Raw genomic sequence first — 17,863 nt, forward strand, 5'->3', positions numbered from 1 at the left:
ACACCCAAGTGGCAAGTCTAGTCTTACCTAAACTTGCATATACTCTGCTGATATTAGGCTGTTTTTAACATAATGGATTTCATATAAGTTTAATCAACTCCTTATGTTGAACCTGATGGATTTAATACAGTTTGTTCAGGTGGTTTGAACTGCATAAAAACTAAAACCAATACTATTAAATAGCGACAATGACTGGGATTTTAGTGGTTAGGTCATTGCCTTGTAAACTGGGGCATTGTCATTGTAAGGCCTAATAGTCCTCACAAATATGTTTCCAGAAGTCGAATCATCAGCGTGAATAAACGTTTCCACCCACCCGTGGCTATTAACATTTGGATTTGTACTATAACTTAATCACGTTAATGCTTAATTCCTGTTTAACTCCCTTGTCATATGAACAATTGTTTCAGATATGTGCATGCAAGTTGTAGATTTGCAGATGCTAATCTTGTATTGATGAGAAACACGGCTTCTATAACCTTTTGAGTACAGTTGGATGTGTATACAGACACCAGTTTAAAAAGATTGAAAAGGTAGTTTACCTAGCAATCTTAAAGGAAAGATAAGGTAGTTACATACTTACATTAACTCAATTTCCTTGACATTGTCAAGTGTGAATTCATATCAAACAATCTCTTTATGAAAATTAGAAAATGTTATTTTCAGAGTTATTTGTAGCATATTGTATTTCTACAAATTGTGAATGCAGGGGAAAAACAGGTATGTAAGTAATATTTCCCTAAAAAAATTGGCGGATCATCAAGTACTGTATATGGTTCACAAAATTTGTCCGAAAAAAGAAAGATAAGACGACGTACACGGGGATGCTAATTTCTCGAAAATTTAAATCTATAAAATTGTGATTGTTCATGGAATATAAAATTTTAATGTACTTAAAATTCATATATATAGATGTATATAGCACTTCCACAATGTTCCAACATATGATTCCACTAAAGTCAGAACCAATGTAATTCTGAATTTCCATATTAAACTTTAATAAAACTGCTCTGATGATCATTAGTTTGTTGTATCACTTGACAATCGCTCTTGCAGAATTTTGACTCCCATGTACCTGCAACATTTCAAGACAACAATATTTTTAAAAACCAAAATACAAAAAATTAATTCTACCAATTAATATGACTTGTATATCTGGATTACCTTCCAAGCATCATAACTGTAGCTTGAGGATTAGTCCCAGGAGAGTAGTTAAAAGTGGAGCCATCAATAACCCTCAGAGCATCGACACCGAGAACCTTATAATCACTATCAACAACACCACCTACTTGGCAGCCTCCATGATAATGCCAAATGGTCATCACTGTATCTTTACAGAACTGTTCCATTGACGTCGAATCATTTGCATGCCTAGGCAACAAGTTTACTGGACCAGCCGCGGTCATGTTAAGAAGCTGTTGGGTTGACAAATTTGGATATTTGAATCTTGAGAATGCTCTTGACTCTATTACATTTTTGATAATATTTATTCCTTGGACACATCTTTGTAAGTCCTCTGGCTCTTTGAAGTAATTAAATGTTACGGATGGATTGGCGTTGGGATTTTTGGTTCGCAGTTCGAGGTGGCCTCTAGAGACAGGACCCATGATTTTCTCAAGGATGAATCCACCAACAAATGCAGCTGCAGGAAGAGCTGCCATGCTTTCAACTGCTTGGTCTATAGCTTCTTGTGTTCTTTGCTTCGGTGGCACTGTTGATAGCTGTCCAATCTGTTTCAAAACAAAAACATAATCAACACTAGCTTTTAAAATTTAAACACAACTTATTGGGCCTAATGGGCCTGGTTTAATCATAGGCATTTTAGTTGGAAAAACAGAGAGGAAGTACCTTGGGAGAAAACATTCCAAAATCCCTGGTGCCAGCAAAATTTTCACCACTTGCAGCTTCAATGTAGGTTCCATAGCGAGTAATACCGACGACTTGGATGAGCGAAACCTCGACGGGGATCGGAGAAGGTACGAAAACGGCATTCATGGGGTTATCGGACATTTGTTGACCAACCAAGGGATTGTCCACAATGACTGTGATGTTGTGCACCCTAAGGTGGGTTGATGGACCAATGCCACTCAGCATAAGAACTTGTGGGCTGCCCAGGGCTCCAGCAGAGACAATAACTTCATTCTTAGGTCCATTCTTCAAATAGGCCTTGTGCTTCTGTCCTGATCCATCTCTAAATATCACTCCATGGGCTACTGGCCTTGAATTTCCTATAGGCCAACACCAGTTATAAACAGAGGACCAATCCAAAAATTAGTGGGCTCAGCTTATTATTTTGGGCTGTTTGCGAGTCACATCAGCCCCTGCATCAAGCTAATTTGACATTGACAGTATTGCGGAAGAAGTTGGGGAATTTATTTTTGATCTAGACCAAAAGAAGTGCTATGACTTTGACATAAAATCTACTTTTCACTACTTTCACTTAATGCATCAATAAATTCATATCTACTTACAAATTTACAATAACTAAAGAGGTGCATGTTATTTCAGCTTAGGATTTACGTGTATTCCAAGTAATTCTTTATTATATTATCTTTTTTTACATAGATAATCCACAAGAACGACACAAATTATAAAGAGGAGGGGGAATCGAACGTGTGATCACAAGGACCTCGGTTTTTTTTAGATTGTGATTGTATGTAAATACATTCTTATAAGGTTTTTTAACCATGTGAATACCAACCCTTTAAAAATTTTATGCTCATAATTGGACAAAATGGTTAAAAGGGTGCAGAAACACTTACCTTTGTGCCTAAACAGGATCTTGTGAACAACTGCATGCAAAAGAACAGTAAGATTATTAGGGTTTGCATTCTGAAGCAAATCAGCAGCTGTATGTCTATGTCCCTCACTATCAAAAATAGTTCCTCCAACTTTAGTCCCATACATATGATCATATGTAAATCCATTATAAGGCAATACTCCAACTTCCATTAGCCCATCTCTCACCGCACTTTGCCACCCCAACATCGGTGGCTCAAATGCAACCACCTTCTCCACCCACTGGTACGACTCGTTCACCAACTTCCCGTCCCATCCAACAGCACTGACATAACTAGGGGCGGCGCGTGTGTAAAACCCTGCATTAAGACAACTCCCACCACCTAGCACGCGCGCTCGTGCATTAATAACGCCATCCTCTGAAATGAAGCGTTGTGAGGGGGATGAGTCTCTTAGGTCGGAGAGGGCAAAACCAAAGGCAGCGAGGTTGGTGATGTTCTCGTTCTGATAAGGCGCGCCACCACGTTCGAGGAGGAGAACGGATGAGTTTTGTGAGAGCGTGGCGGCTAGTGGACAGCCGGCAGTGCCACCACCAATGATAATGTAGTCGTAGTATGAGATATTTGGAGCTGTTGTTGCATGGTGCATGAATGTATAATTGGGAACTGCATTTGTCAAAAAACATATAGAAATAATTAATTTAAAAGTACACTGACACACTAGTGTTCTAGTGTTACGAATACTGCAATATATTTTTTTAGATGAACCCCGTTATTTAACATATGTAACTAAAATAAACACGATAGAAAGTGTAGTGTGGATGACCTCGTTGGGAGAAAGAAACTCCATGGAAGGAAAGGAAAACAAGAACAATGGATGCAATGAATCTTCTGATCAAACACCAACACCCATCTGATGAACACATCCTCATATTTATATAATGATAAAAGATTTGTAGTTCACCGATATTGATGAAAAATTTTGTATGTTTCTCAAGAGTGTGCGTGTGTGAGTGTCTCTAATCTTTATGTGTTGATTTGTTTCAAGAAAAGTAGGTCCGTATTTATATAAAATGGCAACGTTATTGACGGCAAATTACTTTCAAAGTACAAAGATTCCTTCTCTCTCCTTCCACATGTTTTCCCGACCTATTTACTTTCACTTATTTATGTTTTTAATCCAAATATTTCAAGAAACGGTTTTACTCTGCACTAGTGTGATACACATATCTTTCGGTTCATTATATCGTGTTTCATTACAAAATTATTGGCAGAATACAAGACACTGTCCAGTTATGGAACCAAACATATAAATTTGGAACTTCAACTTCAACTTTGACCAAATAATTAGTAGTAAATTTGAGTTCGGATCAAAATTTGAATTAATTTATGAAATATCGACAATATATAGGGTGAATTGAAAAACACAATGCGCTTAAATATTAATCACTTAAACTGCTAACAAAATTTTAACGCAAATGAAATCGAACAACTCATTGTGTGCTTCAAGTTTATATGAAGAAAAAATAATATAAATTTACGAGAAATACTACCGTTCACAAAACTGATCCCAGATTCTGAGCGCGTAACATTTTTATTCCGTTTATACGTATAAACGTTTACCCGCGTGAAACATGACAAAATGTTATGTTATCTTATTTAAAAAAAAAATTAAATAATCTAATCCTACCGAAATTTTTATATATATAGTACGCGCATGCTCAGTCATGGTCCGCTCAACCGTTTGGCCGGCTATACTCGAAGCATTACTTAGAGTCATAGTCTACAAGTGAGCAATGGACACAGAGATAATTGGGGCTAAATGCAACAACGCAAACAGCCGAGCTTTTAATGTGTCCAACAACTCTCGGGCAAGTAGCTGTTCGTGAGTTGTTTTGATGATACATACATGAGCTGTTTGGGTAAAAATTAATGTATCCGATTAATGGGAATCGAAATCATAAACTCAAATGATATTATTTGAATTAACAATTTAACGGTGAAGAATGCGATTTTTATCTTGGTAGATAAATCAAATCCATCATAATCTTAAAATTTTAATTTCATTCACATTCTTATTAACCCACATTGGACCCATTTAGGGTTCCTTAAAAAATATAACTTATGATTTAAAATTGAAAAGTGTCGTATAACTAATATGAATATCATAAATTATAAGTTGTTTATGTATTTGGATAATTTTACGTATAAGTAACTTATAAGTTAAAAATATGTTTGGTAAATTATAACTTACTAGTTTAAAACCCGTGCGATACACGGACTGTACAGATTTTTTTAATATTACATAATTTTTTAAAAAAATACTTGAATTCAATTCTTGATTTTGTTCATTTTAAATTTTAAATGATATGACTTCATGATAATTATACAAGTAAACATATATGTTCATAACTTTTTAGAACATTGATGACATTGGTAAGGGAGGAAATATTATTATAATAAAATTATTATTTCATTGAGGGTAGAAATATAATATCTTTATTATGTTGGGACCTTTAAAAAAATTATTTTATCATGGTAATTATTTAATCGATTAACTATAACCCTATAAATGATTTTTGAAAAAGACAATATTACTGATTGAACGATATAGTTTTATTTATAATTCTAAGTGTATTTAAAAAAATATTTATGTTTAAAATAAAATTTAATTTTTTATTTCACATGAATAGGATACAAATTATATTTAGTCTAATATTAATTTGATTTATCTCGGACAATGATTTACATTATTTTATTTTAGCCCGATGCCCAATACACCGACCAAATCAAACGAATTATTTTTATTTTTATTTTTGTAAAGTCCGGATCAATAAGATAATTTTGTTTTAGACTGAATAATTAGTATATATATTTTTTTGTCAGTCAAATTGTATTTTTATTTAAGTTTTGTGTCAGTCTGAATCAATTGTATTATGTATTTTTTTTATCCAAGATAAATAAAATATATTATTTTGTTTATCAAAATTCATTAGTATAAGTCTTTTAGGAGAATTGATAGTAATATTATTTTATCTTAACCCGTGTCACATTATATATCAACTAAATTTTAAGAATTATATTTAGTTTGTTTAAATTTAATTTTAGCCCGAAATAACAAATTAGAATGATATAGGACTTGATATGAATTAAAATTTAAATTGTTAGATTAAGTTGAATTTAATATAAATTATAGTGATATAGAATTTGATATGAAATAGAATTGAAATTGGTAAAGTAATAAAGGAAGTTGACTTCAATATCAATTAGATATATAATTGATCGAACCAATAATTTAAATTAGAATAATTAAGTAAGGGTAATTAAGTAATTTCAGCAAATGCTGACCGACCGACTACCAAACTTTTAATATTTCGTATATTATAATATAGTATAGATAAGTTATATTTTTTTCAAAATAAAATTAAAATGTAAATTAAATTACATGGATTAAAAATTTTGATATATGAATATAAAATAAATAGAGAAAAATTAAAAATACGGATAATTTACTTTGAGAGAAAATTAGGTATAGAAATTTTATTAAAAAGAGATTTCGGTTACTGATAAAGATTATTTTTATTATTTTTTATCGTAAGGAACCCGCAGTCGCTAACGTTCGTGTGTACACCGGAAACCCTACGAGCTCAGGTAATAGTCTCCAAATCAAGTGAAACAAGATAAACCGGATTTAAGCGACAATCTTTGACTCAGGAGGCATAATATATTCTCCTGATTCGAATATGTGACAAAAAGAATATTTATCCCCTCTTTAACTAACAGATTATTTAATTTGTACTACTAAAATTAGTTTCGTCTATTAATACATTACATAGATAATTAAAATATTAAAAAAATAAATTTAAAAATGACAAATTTCAATAAACGATAAATAGTAAAATATATTTTTAACAAGGTGCCACTGTTTTTTTTTTGAAGAAAAGTGGAAATTCTCATTCATCAATACTAGCATCATACACCACCGAATCCAACACTTTCCGTGGAGGAATCATAACATTCACACAAGCATTTAGCTCGCAAGGGATACGCGCCATACAATGGGCTGCCCTATTAGCTAATCTTCTAACATGGCGGACACAAATGTCCTTTCTAACTGCTAAAATAGACTTACAGGAATCTATGTTATGGCCAACCTCGAGTTGGAACGACGCATTGCCATTGATGGCCTGGACTGCCAACTGAGAATCAGATTCAACAAGCACCTCTGTAACTCCTTTTGACACAATCCATTCCAGTGCTTCCTCAATAGCACTTGCTTCTGCTTCCATGACTGTAGCCATTCGACTGAACTTCATTGTCTTACCCTCCAGAAAACCTCCCGTGTGGTCTCCGAGAATCATGCCTATCGAGTAGCATGAAGAGCCTTGTTCAATACTAGCATCCACATTCACTTTCAGCTTTCCTTGTTCTGGACGAGTCCATTTCGTACCCTCCCTTCTAATAACTGTTGTTGGACGTTTAGAAGAGTCAATTACTTTGGATACTGCAATCTTCCATTCTTGTAGTTGCTTCAGACTCCAATTCACTGCAAAATCAGGAGTAACTATTTTATTATCCCAGACTTTCTTATTCCGAAAGAACCATATAGCCCATAGAGTCATGGCAACTTTTACAAGCTTGTCATTGTTCTCAGTCGCCAGCTACTCCAAAAGCCAGATTGTAGCATCTTCAACCTCCCCCATGTCAAACTGCAAATCAGGATATTGCCAGCACTGGGAAGCAAAATTACACTCAAAAAAGACATGACGAAGATGCTCAATGTCTGTATTACACATAAGACATATTAAAGGAACCATTCTGCATTTCCTTTTCAGCACTAATCGAACTGGGATATTATTCCTGCAAAAATGCCATAAAAAGAACTTCACCTTCGAAGGGACCTGCAACTTCCAGATTCTTTTCCAACCATTAGAACTCCCAGTAGCCACTTGATTATCATAGCTCTCCTGCCACATTTTATATCCCGTCTTGGCAGTATACTTACCATCAGTGTTATGAACCCAGGCTATCTTATCCGCAGTGTTGTGTTGCGGAATTCTCATGTTCAAAATAGCTGCTGCATCTTCTTCATTAAATAAAGCATTTATTCTGTCTCTATCCCATTCTAGAGAGTTCTGTTTGAATAGATAAGCCACCTTCATAGAGTTGTTAATGTCATATCCAGGATCAAGCAGAAAACCCTCCTTACCTCTAATCCAAGGATCAGTGTTAACACAGATGTCCGTATCATTCCCCAGAGTCCACTTAAACCCACTTTTTAAACTCTCTTTGGCTGCAAAAATTCCCGACCAAATAAAACTAGCTCCTCCATTTCTACTTGCATTCAGGATATGAGTTCTAGGATAATACCTTGCCTTGAAAACTCGAGCAACTAACGATTGTGGTCTATACATAAAATTCCAAACGTGTTTCCCCAGCATTGCTATATTATAATCATGTAGATTTCTAAAACCCAAACCCCCCCTCGACTTAGCATCACTTAGTCTATCCCTAGACATCCAACGAATGCCCCCATTGCTCGAAGAGGAAGAACTCCACCAGAAACCATTTAAAATTCTTTCAATCTCTTGACACATTTTCTTCGGGATCAAGAAACATGACATAGCATACGCTGGGATCGCAGTTGCTACATTCTTCAGCAGAACAGCCTTACCAGCCTTCGACAACAGCTTGACCTTCCAACCATGGATCCTCTTCCAAATTTTATCCTTCAAAAAACTAAACACTACACCTTTTGATCTGCCAACCAGAGAGGGAAGACCCAGATAGTTTCCGTTGGAAAGATCATTTTTCACTCCTAATATATTCATGATCTCCGTCTGCTTGTCTGTTCTAACATTGGAGCTAAAGAAAATCCCCGACTTTAGAAAATTCACAGCTTGTCCCGACAACAACTCATACTTGTCAAGGATATCTTTTATCTTACTCGCTTCATTACAATCAGCTCTAAAGAAAAGAAAACTATCATCTGCAAACAAGAGATGAGTGATAGAAGGAGCCGATCGACTTACCTTGCAACCATGAATCTCTTTCTTATCTTCAGCTTCATTTATAGCTCGAGACAAGCCCTCCACACAGAGTAAAAACAAATACGGAGATAGGGGATCTCCCTGTCTTAGTCTCCGTTTTGGAATTATTTGTCCTAAAATAGAGCCATTAAAGCAAAATGAGTACTTCACCGTCTTGATACACAGCATTATCCATTGAATCCACCTCGTACAGAAACCCATTTGGCTCATTCTTGTGCCCAAAAAATCCCAATCAACTCGATCGTAGGCTTTACTGATGTCCAGTTTCAAGGCTACCTCACCAACATTACCAGAATGCTTCCTCTTCATATGGTGAATAATTTCAAAAGCCACGAGAACATTGTCCGTAATATTTCTTCCAGGCACAAATGTCGACTGGTTTTCAGAGATGATTTCAGGTAGAATAATTTTAAGTCTGTTCGCCAACACCTTTGCAAAAATTTTGTAGAGAACATTACATAGGGCAATGGGACGAAGATCTGACATTTTATCCGCATTTTCCTTTTTGGGGATAAGAACTACGTTCGTATCATTCAGCTCAGTTGGGAATCTACAAGTTTCAAGCCATTCTTTACAGCCCTCAAACACATCTCTCCCCAGTCTCGGCCAAAACTGCTGAAAGAAAGCAGGATTCAGCCCATCTGGTCCCGACGCCTTGTCGGGATGCATTTGTTTTACTGTCTTCGAAAATTCCTCAAGAGAAAGATCTGCCACCAGCTTGTTGTTCTGATCATCTGTCACTACTTTTACCACATTTTTCTCAATCAAACTAGTATCAGTTTTTCGTTCCCCAAACACAGTTTGAAAATAATCAAGAACCACTCGATGCATATCTTCTTCCTTGGTTACAAAATCTCCACCATCCACCCGTAATTTCGAAATAAAATTCATTTTTCTCCTAGCCGAAGCATAACCACGGAAAACTTGGAGTTAACATCTCCTTCGGCCAACCAGAATGTTTTAGCACGCTGCTTCCAATAACTCTCCTCATGAAGAAGAAGTTCGTGGAGTTTGTCCTTCTCTAAAAAATAATTCTTGATGCTTTCTTCATCTGTCTTCTGAGCTAGAGCATTAACAATCTCTCTCTGCTTACATAATTTATCTCGAAACTTATGAAAGAAGTTACGACCCCATTTGGCCATATAAGACGACATTGATATCAGTTTTGGCATCAGTTGAAGAAGAGGTAAGCTATCCCAGTACTGGTTAACCTCATCACGAAAAGAAGATTTACGAAGCCAAGTATTTTCGAATTTAAAACGAAACTCCTTCTTTGACAGATTGCTATTACACAATTCCAATTGTATGGGGTCGTGATCTGAGTACACTATGTGATGGACTGACAACTTACAGAGAGGATGCAGCTGCCACCATGTGTCAGAAGCAAAGGCTCTATCTAGCCGCTCCCGAACCCAGTTAGTTGTACCCTTTCCTTTTTCCCAAGTAAAACGACCACCACTGAGATCAATCTCCACGAGTTCACTATCAACAATTGCTTCCCTGAAACCATGCATAAGAAACTGAGGATGATCATGTTTACCTTCTTTATCACTCGGAAAAAGCATGTCATTGAAGTCTCCAGCAATGCACCATGGAAGAGATGAGATAGAAGAAAGATGTATGATTAAGTCCCATGATTCTCGTCTGCGATCTCTTTCTGGCATACCATAAAAACACGTCAGGCGCCAGTGAGGAACTGTATCACGAAGGATTTCCACGTCAATGTGGTTAAGAGAAGAACTACCAATGTTACAGACCACTGTATTTTTCCACATCACTGCAAGACCACCTCCTCTACCTACACAATCAACAACAAAATTATGTACAAAACCAAGACTCAAACAAAGTTCAGAGATTTTTACACTACTAACGAGAGTTTCTGAGAGAAAGATAAAATCAGGCTTTCGGGTTTTAACAAGGTCCCTTAGGACACGAACTGCCCGAGAATTCCCCAATCCTCGGCAGTTCCAGCTTAAGAAATTCATTGCGGATGGCTAGCTTGCTTAGCAAGCGTAGACAAAACAGTTTTTGAAGAAGCAACGCAATCCATTTCAGAAAGGTTTGTCTCAGAATTGTATAACTCCATGTTGTCATATATTTTAACTTGTGAATTATTTCCTACCTGACTTACTTCATGGGCTGAAATATTCTCCCTACGTCTCTTCCTCTCCACAATAGCCAGTCCATTTAATTCCTCCTCACCCGACCCATTATTTTTTAATTCTTTCGCGCCACACCCCATACTATTTAAATTTTGAAAAATAGCAGCTGTTACAATTGTCTTATCTTTTCCCCTAAAATCTCTCCCCTGATTATCCTTCTCACCCCACTACTAGAAAAAGTAGAATAGACATCGGCTAAAAACCGATGTCTATGAACAAAAAAATCCGATGTCTTCGTGGGTGATGTTAAAAACCCCCCATTTAACATCAGTTTTAAACTGATGTTAAAGAACACATATAACATCAGTTTTTAAATATGTTAAATTTCTAATGCATATCTAATTTGGGTTATATTATCATGATATGATATTTTTATCAATTTAAACATATGTGAGATAAGCAAAATATTTCCATTTAGCTATTAAACTGATGTTACTAATACCAGTAACAACAGTTTTCAAGATAAACCGATATAAAAATAACTTTTAACATCAGTTCTTTATTTCAAACCGATATCTATTGGTAACAAACCGCTGTCTATAAAGCTCAATAACATCGGTTTTCTGTTTTAAGATTTTTTTTGTTGTAGTATTTAATATCGATTTTATTCGATATTACTGATGTCAATGTTCCACTAAAACTGATGTATTAAGTTTTGATAGACATCAGTTTTTTATTTTATAACAGTTGTTAAAGTGTTAAATTAACATCATTTTCCATTGTAATGATGTCTGATTACCTGTTTCATTAATGTACATTTTATAAATATAGATGCCAAAAATTTGCCAAACCAATAAACTATCAAAATCAACAACTGCTTTACATCAGTTGTCTATATATCTAAAAACCACTATCCAAACATCAAGTACAATATTTTCATCTAATCCTAACATCAAATACTACACATATTCATCCATTTATTCTAATTATGCACTAGCTACAACATCCAACACATGCAAACCTTCCGGTTCCAAGCCTCAAAACTGTTTCAACGAGTGTTTTTACTTCTGAACCTGAAAAATTAAGGTCCCCTAATTCTGCACATGCATGCCCTTCACTGGACCAACCTGCAAGTTATAACTGCAACTAATAAAATGAGTCCAATAGAAAGAGATCAGAGCAAGTATGCAGGTAAAATTTGATTTATTTATATTATCACAAAAACCCAACTACAACTTGGTATCAGTATCATAGACAAGTCTTAATATTTTCCTTAATTTGCAACTTGACTGCAAAATTTGGTTCTTAGCCCTAGTATCATTAGAATATCATTATAAGCACCAAGTCTAAAAAGACTGCAGATGTGTGTGTATCCAAATTTTAATGAAGAAAGCTTATCGAAAAGATTTGTAACTTCAATGTATTGTTCCATTGTTACACTAACTACAACTCGATAAGACTTGCATGCCAAAAACACAGGGGAGATGCTCTTTGATATCGTCTACATGTTATTTAACTTGGCAGTGACAACATACCTCATAGGAAACATGACAAACCTTGTCGTCGACTGGACCAGCCGCACCAGAGACTTTGTATGTCCTCCTTCCACATTCTTTTACTGGTTTTTAGCAGTCTCCTGATCTGTCCAAGTAAAACAAATGAGATTATTCATTTCAATCAATGAATTTGAGATGGATTAGGAAAAAATAGTTAAAAAAACAGAATAGGTATTGGTAAAGTTCTGAAAAAAATAATATTATATGTAAACATACATTTACACACTTATAAAGAGATTTCTCTGCATGTATTTCTCTAACTATAAATTTCAGGTATACACTTGTCATCAGAATTACTTGATCGACTATAGAAATCATATCAGAAGTGATTACAACACCTGAACACATGGGAGAAAACATAAAGATGGCAGCCATTTGACATTTTTCCCTCGGTGTCTGCTGGATAGTTACAGGTCATGGATAGATCATGTATTTCTTTTCGAAGGGCTGCAATGCTGTGTATCAATAGCATTTCGAAGGGCTGCAATGCTGCAATGCTGTGTATCAATGCCGTATATTCTAAGAATAACAGATAAAAAAACATGCATATAGTCAATAACATTTGGATCAGAAATATATATAGCATTTGGATCAGAAATATACTGGCATTTATAGCCCAAAGACAATAGAGAAGCATCTAAGAAATATCCATAGCACATAACAAATTGACCAACCTCCAGGAAGTTGTTTACTTTTACATGTTGCACTTTTTTGAGCATTCAGATTTCAGACACATTATAAAGATTTTGTAATGAAGTGGAGGAGGAGGGCAAAGAAGTGAGCTGAACATACAAGATCAATGAGTGCAGCAGCTTTCTTATAAGGAGAACCATATGCAATGGCATCGGACCTCCGATTAAATGCATGGGGTACATAATACTTAATATATTGTTTGGAAACCTAAATTTCGCGCAGAAGTAAACTCCAAGATCTGCAACACTTTGCTTCCCTCAATATAATTGCTTTAATAAAGGTATTACTGTATATATAGACAAAAGTTTGTCCTAGGACAAACTACTCACTGTTTGACCTGAACTGATCTTTTTTCTTCAGGATGTATTACTCTTGTCTTTTAAAACTTATTCTAAAGATATCAACTTAAAATCTCACATAAAAAAAATGTACCACATGGAGCATTGTAAGTTTAGAGTTTAACAGTATCTTTATTCAGCAGTTTTAATGTTTCTAGATTGAATAAATTCGAGGTTCATCTAAAGTTTAGAACTGTGAGTTAAGAAATTGATCAGAAGCAACAGCTAGTTTCATAACTTGCAATGTTAGTGAAGTAGTTAAAACATACATCCACATTGCATTAGGGTTATATAGTTGATACAATCCTGTTTTTTAAATGAAATACAGAATAAATCACTTGAAGAGATGATAAATTTCCTACCTGAGTACTTCACATCACAATGCAAATATTTTTTCTATACCTTGACTGATAAATTTAGTTAAATACCTCACATAGTTGCTATCAAATTCACACAGCTTAGGCTTAGCACACAACTAAAGTCCAGATCAAAGCCTACAAAAAACTTAGTAAAGCATCGACTTCCGTGTCTAAATTTAAAGAATTTAAAGCTATTCTCGTAAATAAACCACCTTCCTATTCACAGAACAGCTACATTGGTTGCCTGGTGCGGGGATCAACAGTAAAACCACCAAAAACACCATCTCATCTCATCGTGATTACAACAACTAATAACCCGTAAAATAATCTAGCAAAACCAAAGTCCGGCATAACGCAAATATCACAAGCACATAAAATACACATATAAGAATTGTTAAATTAAAAAGGAAAAAAAGAAAGAAAGAAACCTTTAGAATTGTAGTATTGATTCTCAATGTCAACATCTTGCTCTTCTTGTTCTTCGTCAGAGTACTCAAACCCATAATCCTCCATATCAGCATCTACAAAACAACACAATAATATAGCTTTCTAACAAGGAGAACCATATGCAATGGTAGATAATATATGTATGAATGACGTAGTGAAGAAGACGTCATTCAGTAGGTGTCAAAGGAAGCATAGGGTAAGAACAGGGCTTAACATTGAACATGGCTTAACATTCAACTAACTTAAACTACCAACTCTACTACCTTCAGAACTTCTCAGAAATAATATACCTATACAAGATTCAACAGATACAAAGATCAAATTCAGCATAAAATCTATTTTTTATCCATTCAGAGGATAAACAATGAAAAAAAGAATAAGATTAACTAATAAATGTAGGATTTGGCGGTTTGTAGTTTATATGCTTCAAATTGTATTTGAACACAAACATAGACATTACGTGCATTGCTATTCTAATTTAGTACATGATATGAAGCATGATTTAAGCATTGGAGTTGGAGCACTCTGCCTGCTGCTCCAACTCGGAGCTCAACATGCGATGAAGGAGCTCATCAACTCTGTAACTGCGTGTTTTTGTGCCAGCATAACGCCGTCTTGGCTCCCTTGCTTCACTTTCGAGTTTAAATTAAAATTAAACTCGATGAGTGCACTGTGGATGTATAACTTTGTCTCTTTTTTTCTCCCCCTTGTATCTAATTTAATTTCTATCACTAAAATGCAAGAAGTAGAAGGCATACTTCTAAATTCTGATATCATTACACGATTCATAGCATCACATCTTTATAGTTGTATAAATATTTGATGTATGTCTTTTGAATCACGAGCTATATTTCGACAAACCAGCAATCCGGATAGAAATTTACAAATCTACAATTAAAGAGCGTACAACTTAGCTTAATTAGAACCAATTAAAAACTAAAAAATTAGGGTTTCAATTTGAAACCCCCAATTCTAAAATTAGGGTTCAAAACTTAGCAAATTCAAGTTTTAACTTCAACTTAGCTAATATCGAAAACGATACAAGAATCGCCAGCAAATACAGATCTAGAGGCTCTTTTCCTCTATATTACTTTCTTATTCGCCATCAACGTCACGAAAACCTTGCAAAATCAACAATATCGAAATCAAATACACGCACGCACAAACATATAAACATAATAATATAACATCAAGGGGGAGACAGAGATTGTAATTACAAAAGAGTAGAGATGGACAATATCGTTGCGATGTCTAATTGGGATACGTCGGCAAGAAAATCCAAATGAACATTGTAATGAAATTCCGGTGAGAGAAATTACGATGCAGATTAGGGGAGTGAAACTCGGTAAAGATTGACGAAATTATTGTGGGTGTTCTTCAGGGAGAGGAGAGAGTGAAGAGAGAGAGCGTAATCGAGACTCGAGAGAAAAGAGGTGATGTGGGTGTTCTTCAGAGAGAAGATAGAATGAAGAGAGATGTTTTTGAGTTTTTTGTTTTATGTTTTTAATATTTTTTGTTTTATTTTTAATTGAAAAGAGGGGGAAATGTGTGTGAAAAAGAGGGGGGAGAATTTGACTAAGGCAAAAAACAGAGGGGGGAAACATGGAGGGAATGAAATATTTGCTAAGGGGGGGAAATGGGGAAGGCGCGCTGATTAATTTTTTTAAAACAGATATATAACATCAGTTCAGCTAAAACACTGATGTTTATAAAACCAAAAGACATCGGTTGCTCAAAACTGATGTCTAAAACACCTTTTACATCGGCGCAAAAAACAACCGATGTCTTTGAGGCGATGTCTATTCTACTTTTTCTAGTAGTGCCCCTGGAATCTGTACCAAACATCCCTGATTTCACGCTTCTGTTGCTCCTTCCATTTTTGGACTCCCAGTCATCCTCCCTGCCGTCACGCAACCACTTACTCTTGACCTGTCCGGTTAGCCTTCTCGGAGGTGCACGTATCCAAGCTCCCCATTCTTTCACTATGTTATCCCCTGGATTTTCTAGAAACTTTCTGCAGAATCTATCCGTATGAGTCACCATTCCACAAATGAAATAAAACTCTCCCAGCCTTTCATACTTACAATGCACTACAAACTGTTTCCCGTTTCTGTGTACAATTTTTTTCTTTCTCTTCAGAGGCTTCCTAACATCCATTTTTATTTTTATACGCATACAATCCCTCCACAAGCTACTATCATTTTTATGGTCATACATCAAAAATTCGCCGAAGAAATTACCAAGTAGTTTTCCAACAGTTTCAGTCATGAATCCTGATGGTAAATCATGCACTTGGATCCAAAGATTAATGTAGACTAATTCAACCTTGACAGGATTCCCTCCCGGCGGGATAGTTGTCAAAGCAAGCATTATATTATCGAAAAACCACGGGCCTCCGTTCAGAACCCAATTAAGATCCTCCACATGATAAAACTGGAATAAAAATATCCCAGGTTCAATCTCCTTGATGGTTACTCCCATGACTGGCTTCCAGATATCCGCTAATTTACTCTTCATTGCTCTGACATTGATTGATTTTTCCGAAAGAAAATGTCCCACCAAGCAAAGATCGTATTTGTTGATCTCCTCCACATCAACTCCAAAAACCAATTCTTCATTCTCCTTATCCTCAATATCCAAATCCGCCATCTGCCTGTTAATCTCATTCGTATCTGCCATAGCACACTCTTTGAAGAAAACTAAGTATAAAAACTCTCACAATTTTTGAATCGGAAGATTAAGACGGAGAGAAAAACATAAGACTCTCGGCGGAGAGAAAATTTTATACACCGTGCTTTTTAAAATGTCTCTTTTTCAAGGTGCCACTGTTAGAATTTGATTCTAATAAAAGTAATGAAATGAATTGATTTATAATTTGAATTTTCAAAATCTAACTGAAAACAAGCTAATATAATTTTATAAGACCGCATAATTGATTGATTGTTGCAAAATGATAAATGAGAAAGCAAACGTACCATATTCCACACTTTTACTTTTACATGATATAAGAGGATAATATGATCAGCATTGATGGTTGCCAAACAGTTAAACAAAAATGAGAACGTGAATTTCGTCATTTAAGTTGACTTATCTATGCACCCAAATAGTCACGTTCTCATATCTTTCATTCTCATTTTAGATTTTCAGTCTTACTAACATTCAAATGCAACATTGAATTTTATTCCAGTGAACAGGAAATAAATAACTCGATCACTAATTCAAAAGTTACAAGATTAATTTGCTAATGATTTCATTTTTAAGAGAACGTCTTGGAACGTTAATTTTGATATTCTATATTAAAATATATTACTCTCTGGGATGTTGTAAATAAAAAAAGTTTGCACATTCTCTACTTTAGTTTAAGGTCATAAATTCTGTACCAAATGCCGCAAAAATAAGTTGGCACTGAATTTGATTTGTGAATAGAAATTCAAGGACCTGGGGACCAATAGTTGACTATAAAAGGCAAAATATTTATACAAGTGCTTTTGGAACCACCTTAACATAACATAGTGTTCATAATTAATTGCAATGAGAGGTTTGTCATATGAGGAAAGCTTCTGATTTTGATTCACGTAGC

General features: G+C 35.1%; 3 protein-coding genes across 3 annotated transcripts; all 3 read right to left on the reverse strand.

Moving 5' to 3' along the window:
• Positions 1 to 875: 875 nt before the first annotated feature.
• LOC141667036 (protein HOTHEAD-like) lies at positions 876 to 3,780 on the reverse strand. Its single transcript, XM_074473342.1, has 5 exons — positions 3,565 to 3,780; positions 2,763 to 3,404; positions 1,849 to 2,228; positions 1,165 to 1,730; positions 876 to 1,075 (listed from the first exon to the last, which is right to left on the reverse strand). Exons 1-5 carry the CDS (start codon positions 3,668 to 3,670, stop codon positions 1,021 to 1,023), a joined length of 1,749 nt encoding a protein of 582 aa, XP_074329443.1. The 5' UTR covers positions 3,671 to 3,780; the 3' UTR covers positions 876 to 1,020.
• Positions 3,781 to 6,691: 2,911 nt separating this feature from the next.
• LOC141664772 (uncharacterized) lies at positions 6,692 to 7,360 on the reverse strand. Its single transcript, XM_074470729.1, has one exon. The coding sequence runs from the start codon at positions 7,358 to 7,360 to the stop codon at positions 6,692 to 6,694; it is 669 nt and encodes a 222-aa protein (XP_074326830.1).
• Positions 7,361 to 9,675: 2,315 nt separating this feature from the next.
• On the reverse strand, positions 9,676 to 10,773 carry LOC141664773 (uncharacterized). Its single transcript, XM_074470730.1, has one exon. The coding sequence runs from the start codon at positions 10,771 to 10,773 to the stop codon at positions 9,676 to 9,678; it is 1,098 nt and encodes a 365-aa protein (XP_074326831.1).
• Between the last annotated feature and the right edge of the window lie 7,090 nt (positions 10,774 to 17,863).

The sequence above is a fragment of the Apium graveolens genome, chromosome 6, assembly GCF_009905375.1.
Source record: "Apium graveolens cultivar Ventura chromosome 6, ASM990537v1, whole genome shotgun sequence".
Taxonomy (NCBI): Eukaryota; Viridiplantae; Streptophyta; class Magnoliopsida; order Apiales; family Apiaceae; genus Apium; species Apium graveolens.

Coding starts and splice junctions, on each gene's coding strand:
- LOC141667036 (XM_074473342.1), bottom strand. CDS start 3,670: ATGAGGATGTGTTCATCAGATGGGTGTTGGTGTTTGATCAGAAGATTC. Junction 2,229..2,762: donor GATCCTGTTTAGGCACAAAG/GTAAGTGTTTCT, acceptor GTTGGCCTATAG/GAAATTCAAGGCCAGTAGCC. Junction 1,076..1,164: donor ACAGTTATGATGCTTGGAAG/GTAATCCAGATA, acceptor GAAATGTTGCAG/GTACATGGGAGTCAAAATTC.
- LOC141664772 (XM_074470729.1), bottom strand. CDS start 7,360: ATGACTCTATGGGCTATATGGTTCTTTCGGAATAAGAAAGTCTGGGAT.
- LOC141664773 (XM_074470730.1), bottom strand. CDS start 10,773: ATGAATTTCTTAAGCTGGAACTGCCGAGGATTGGGGAATTCTCGGGCA.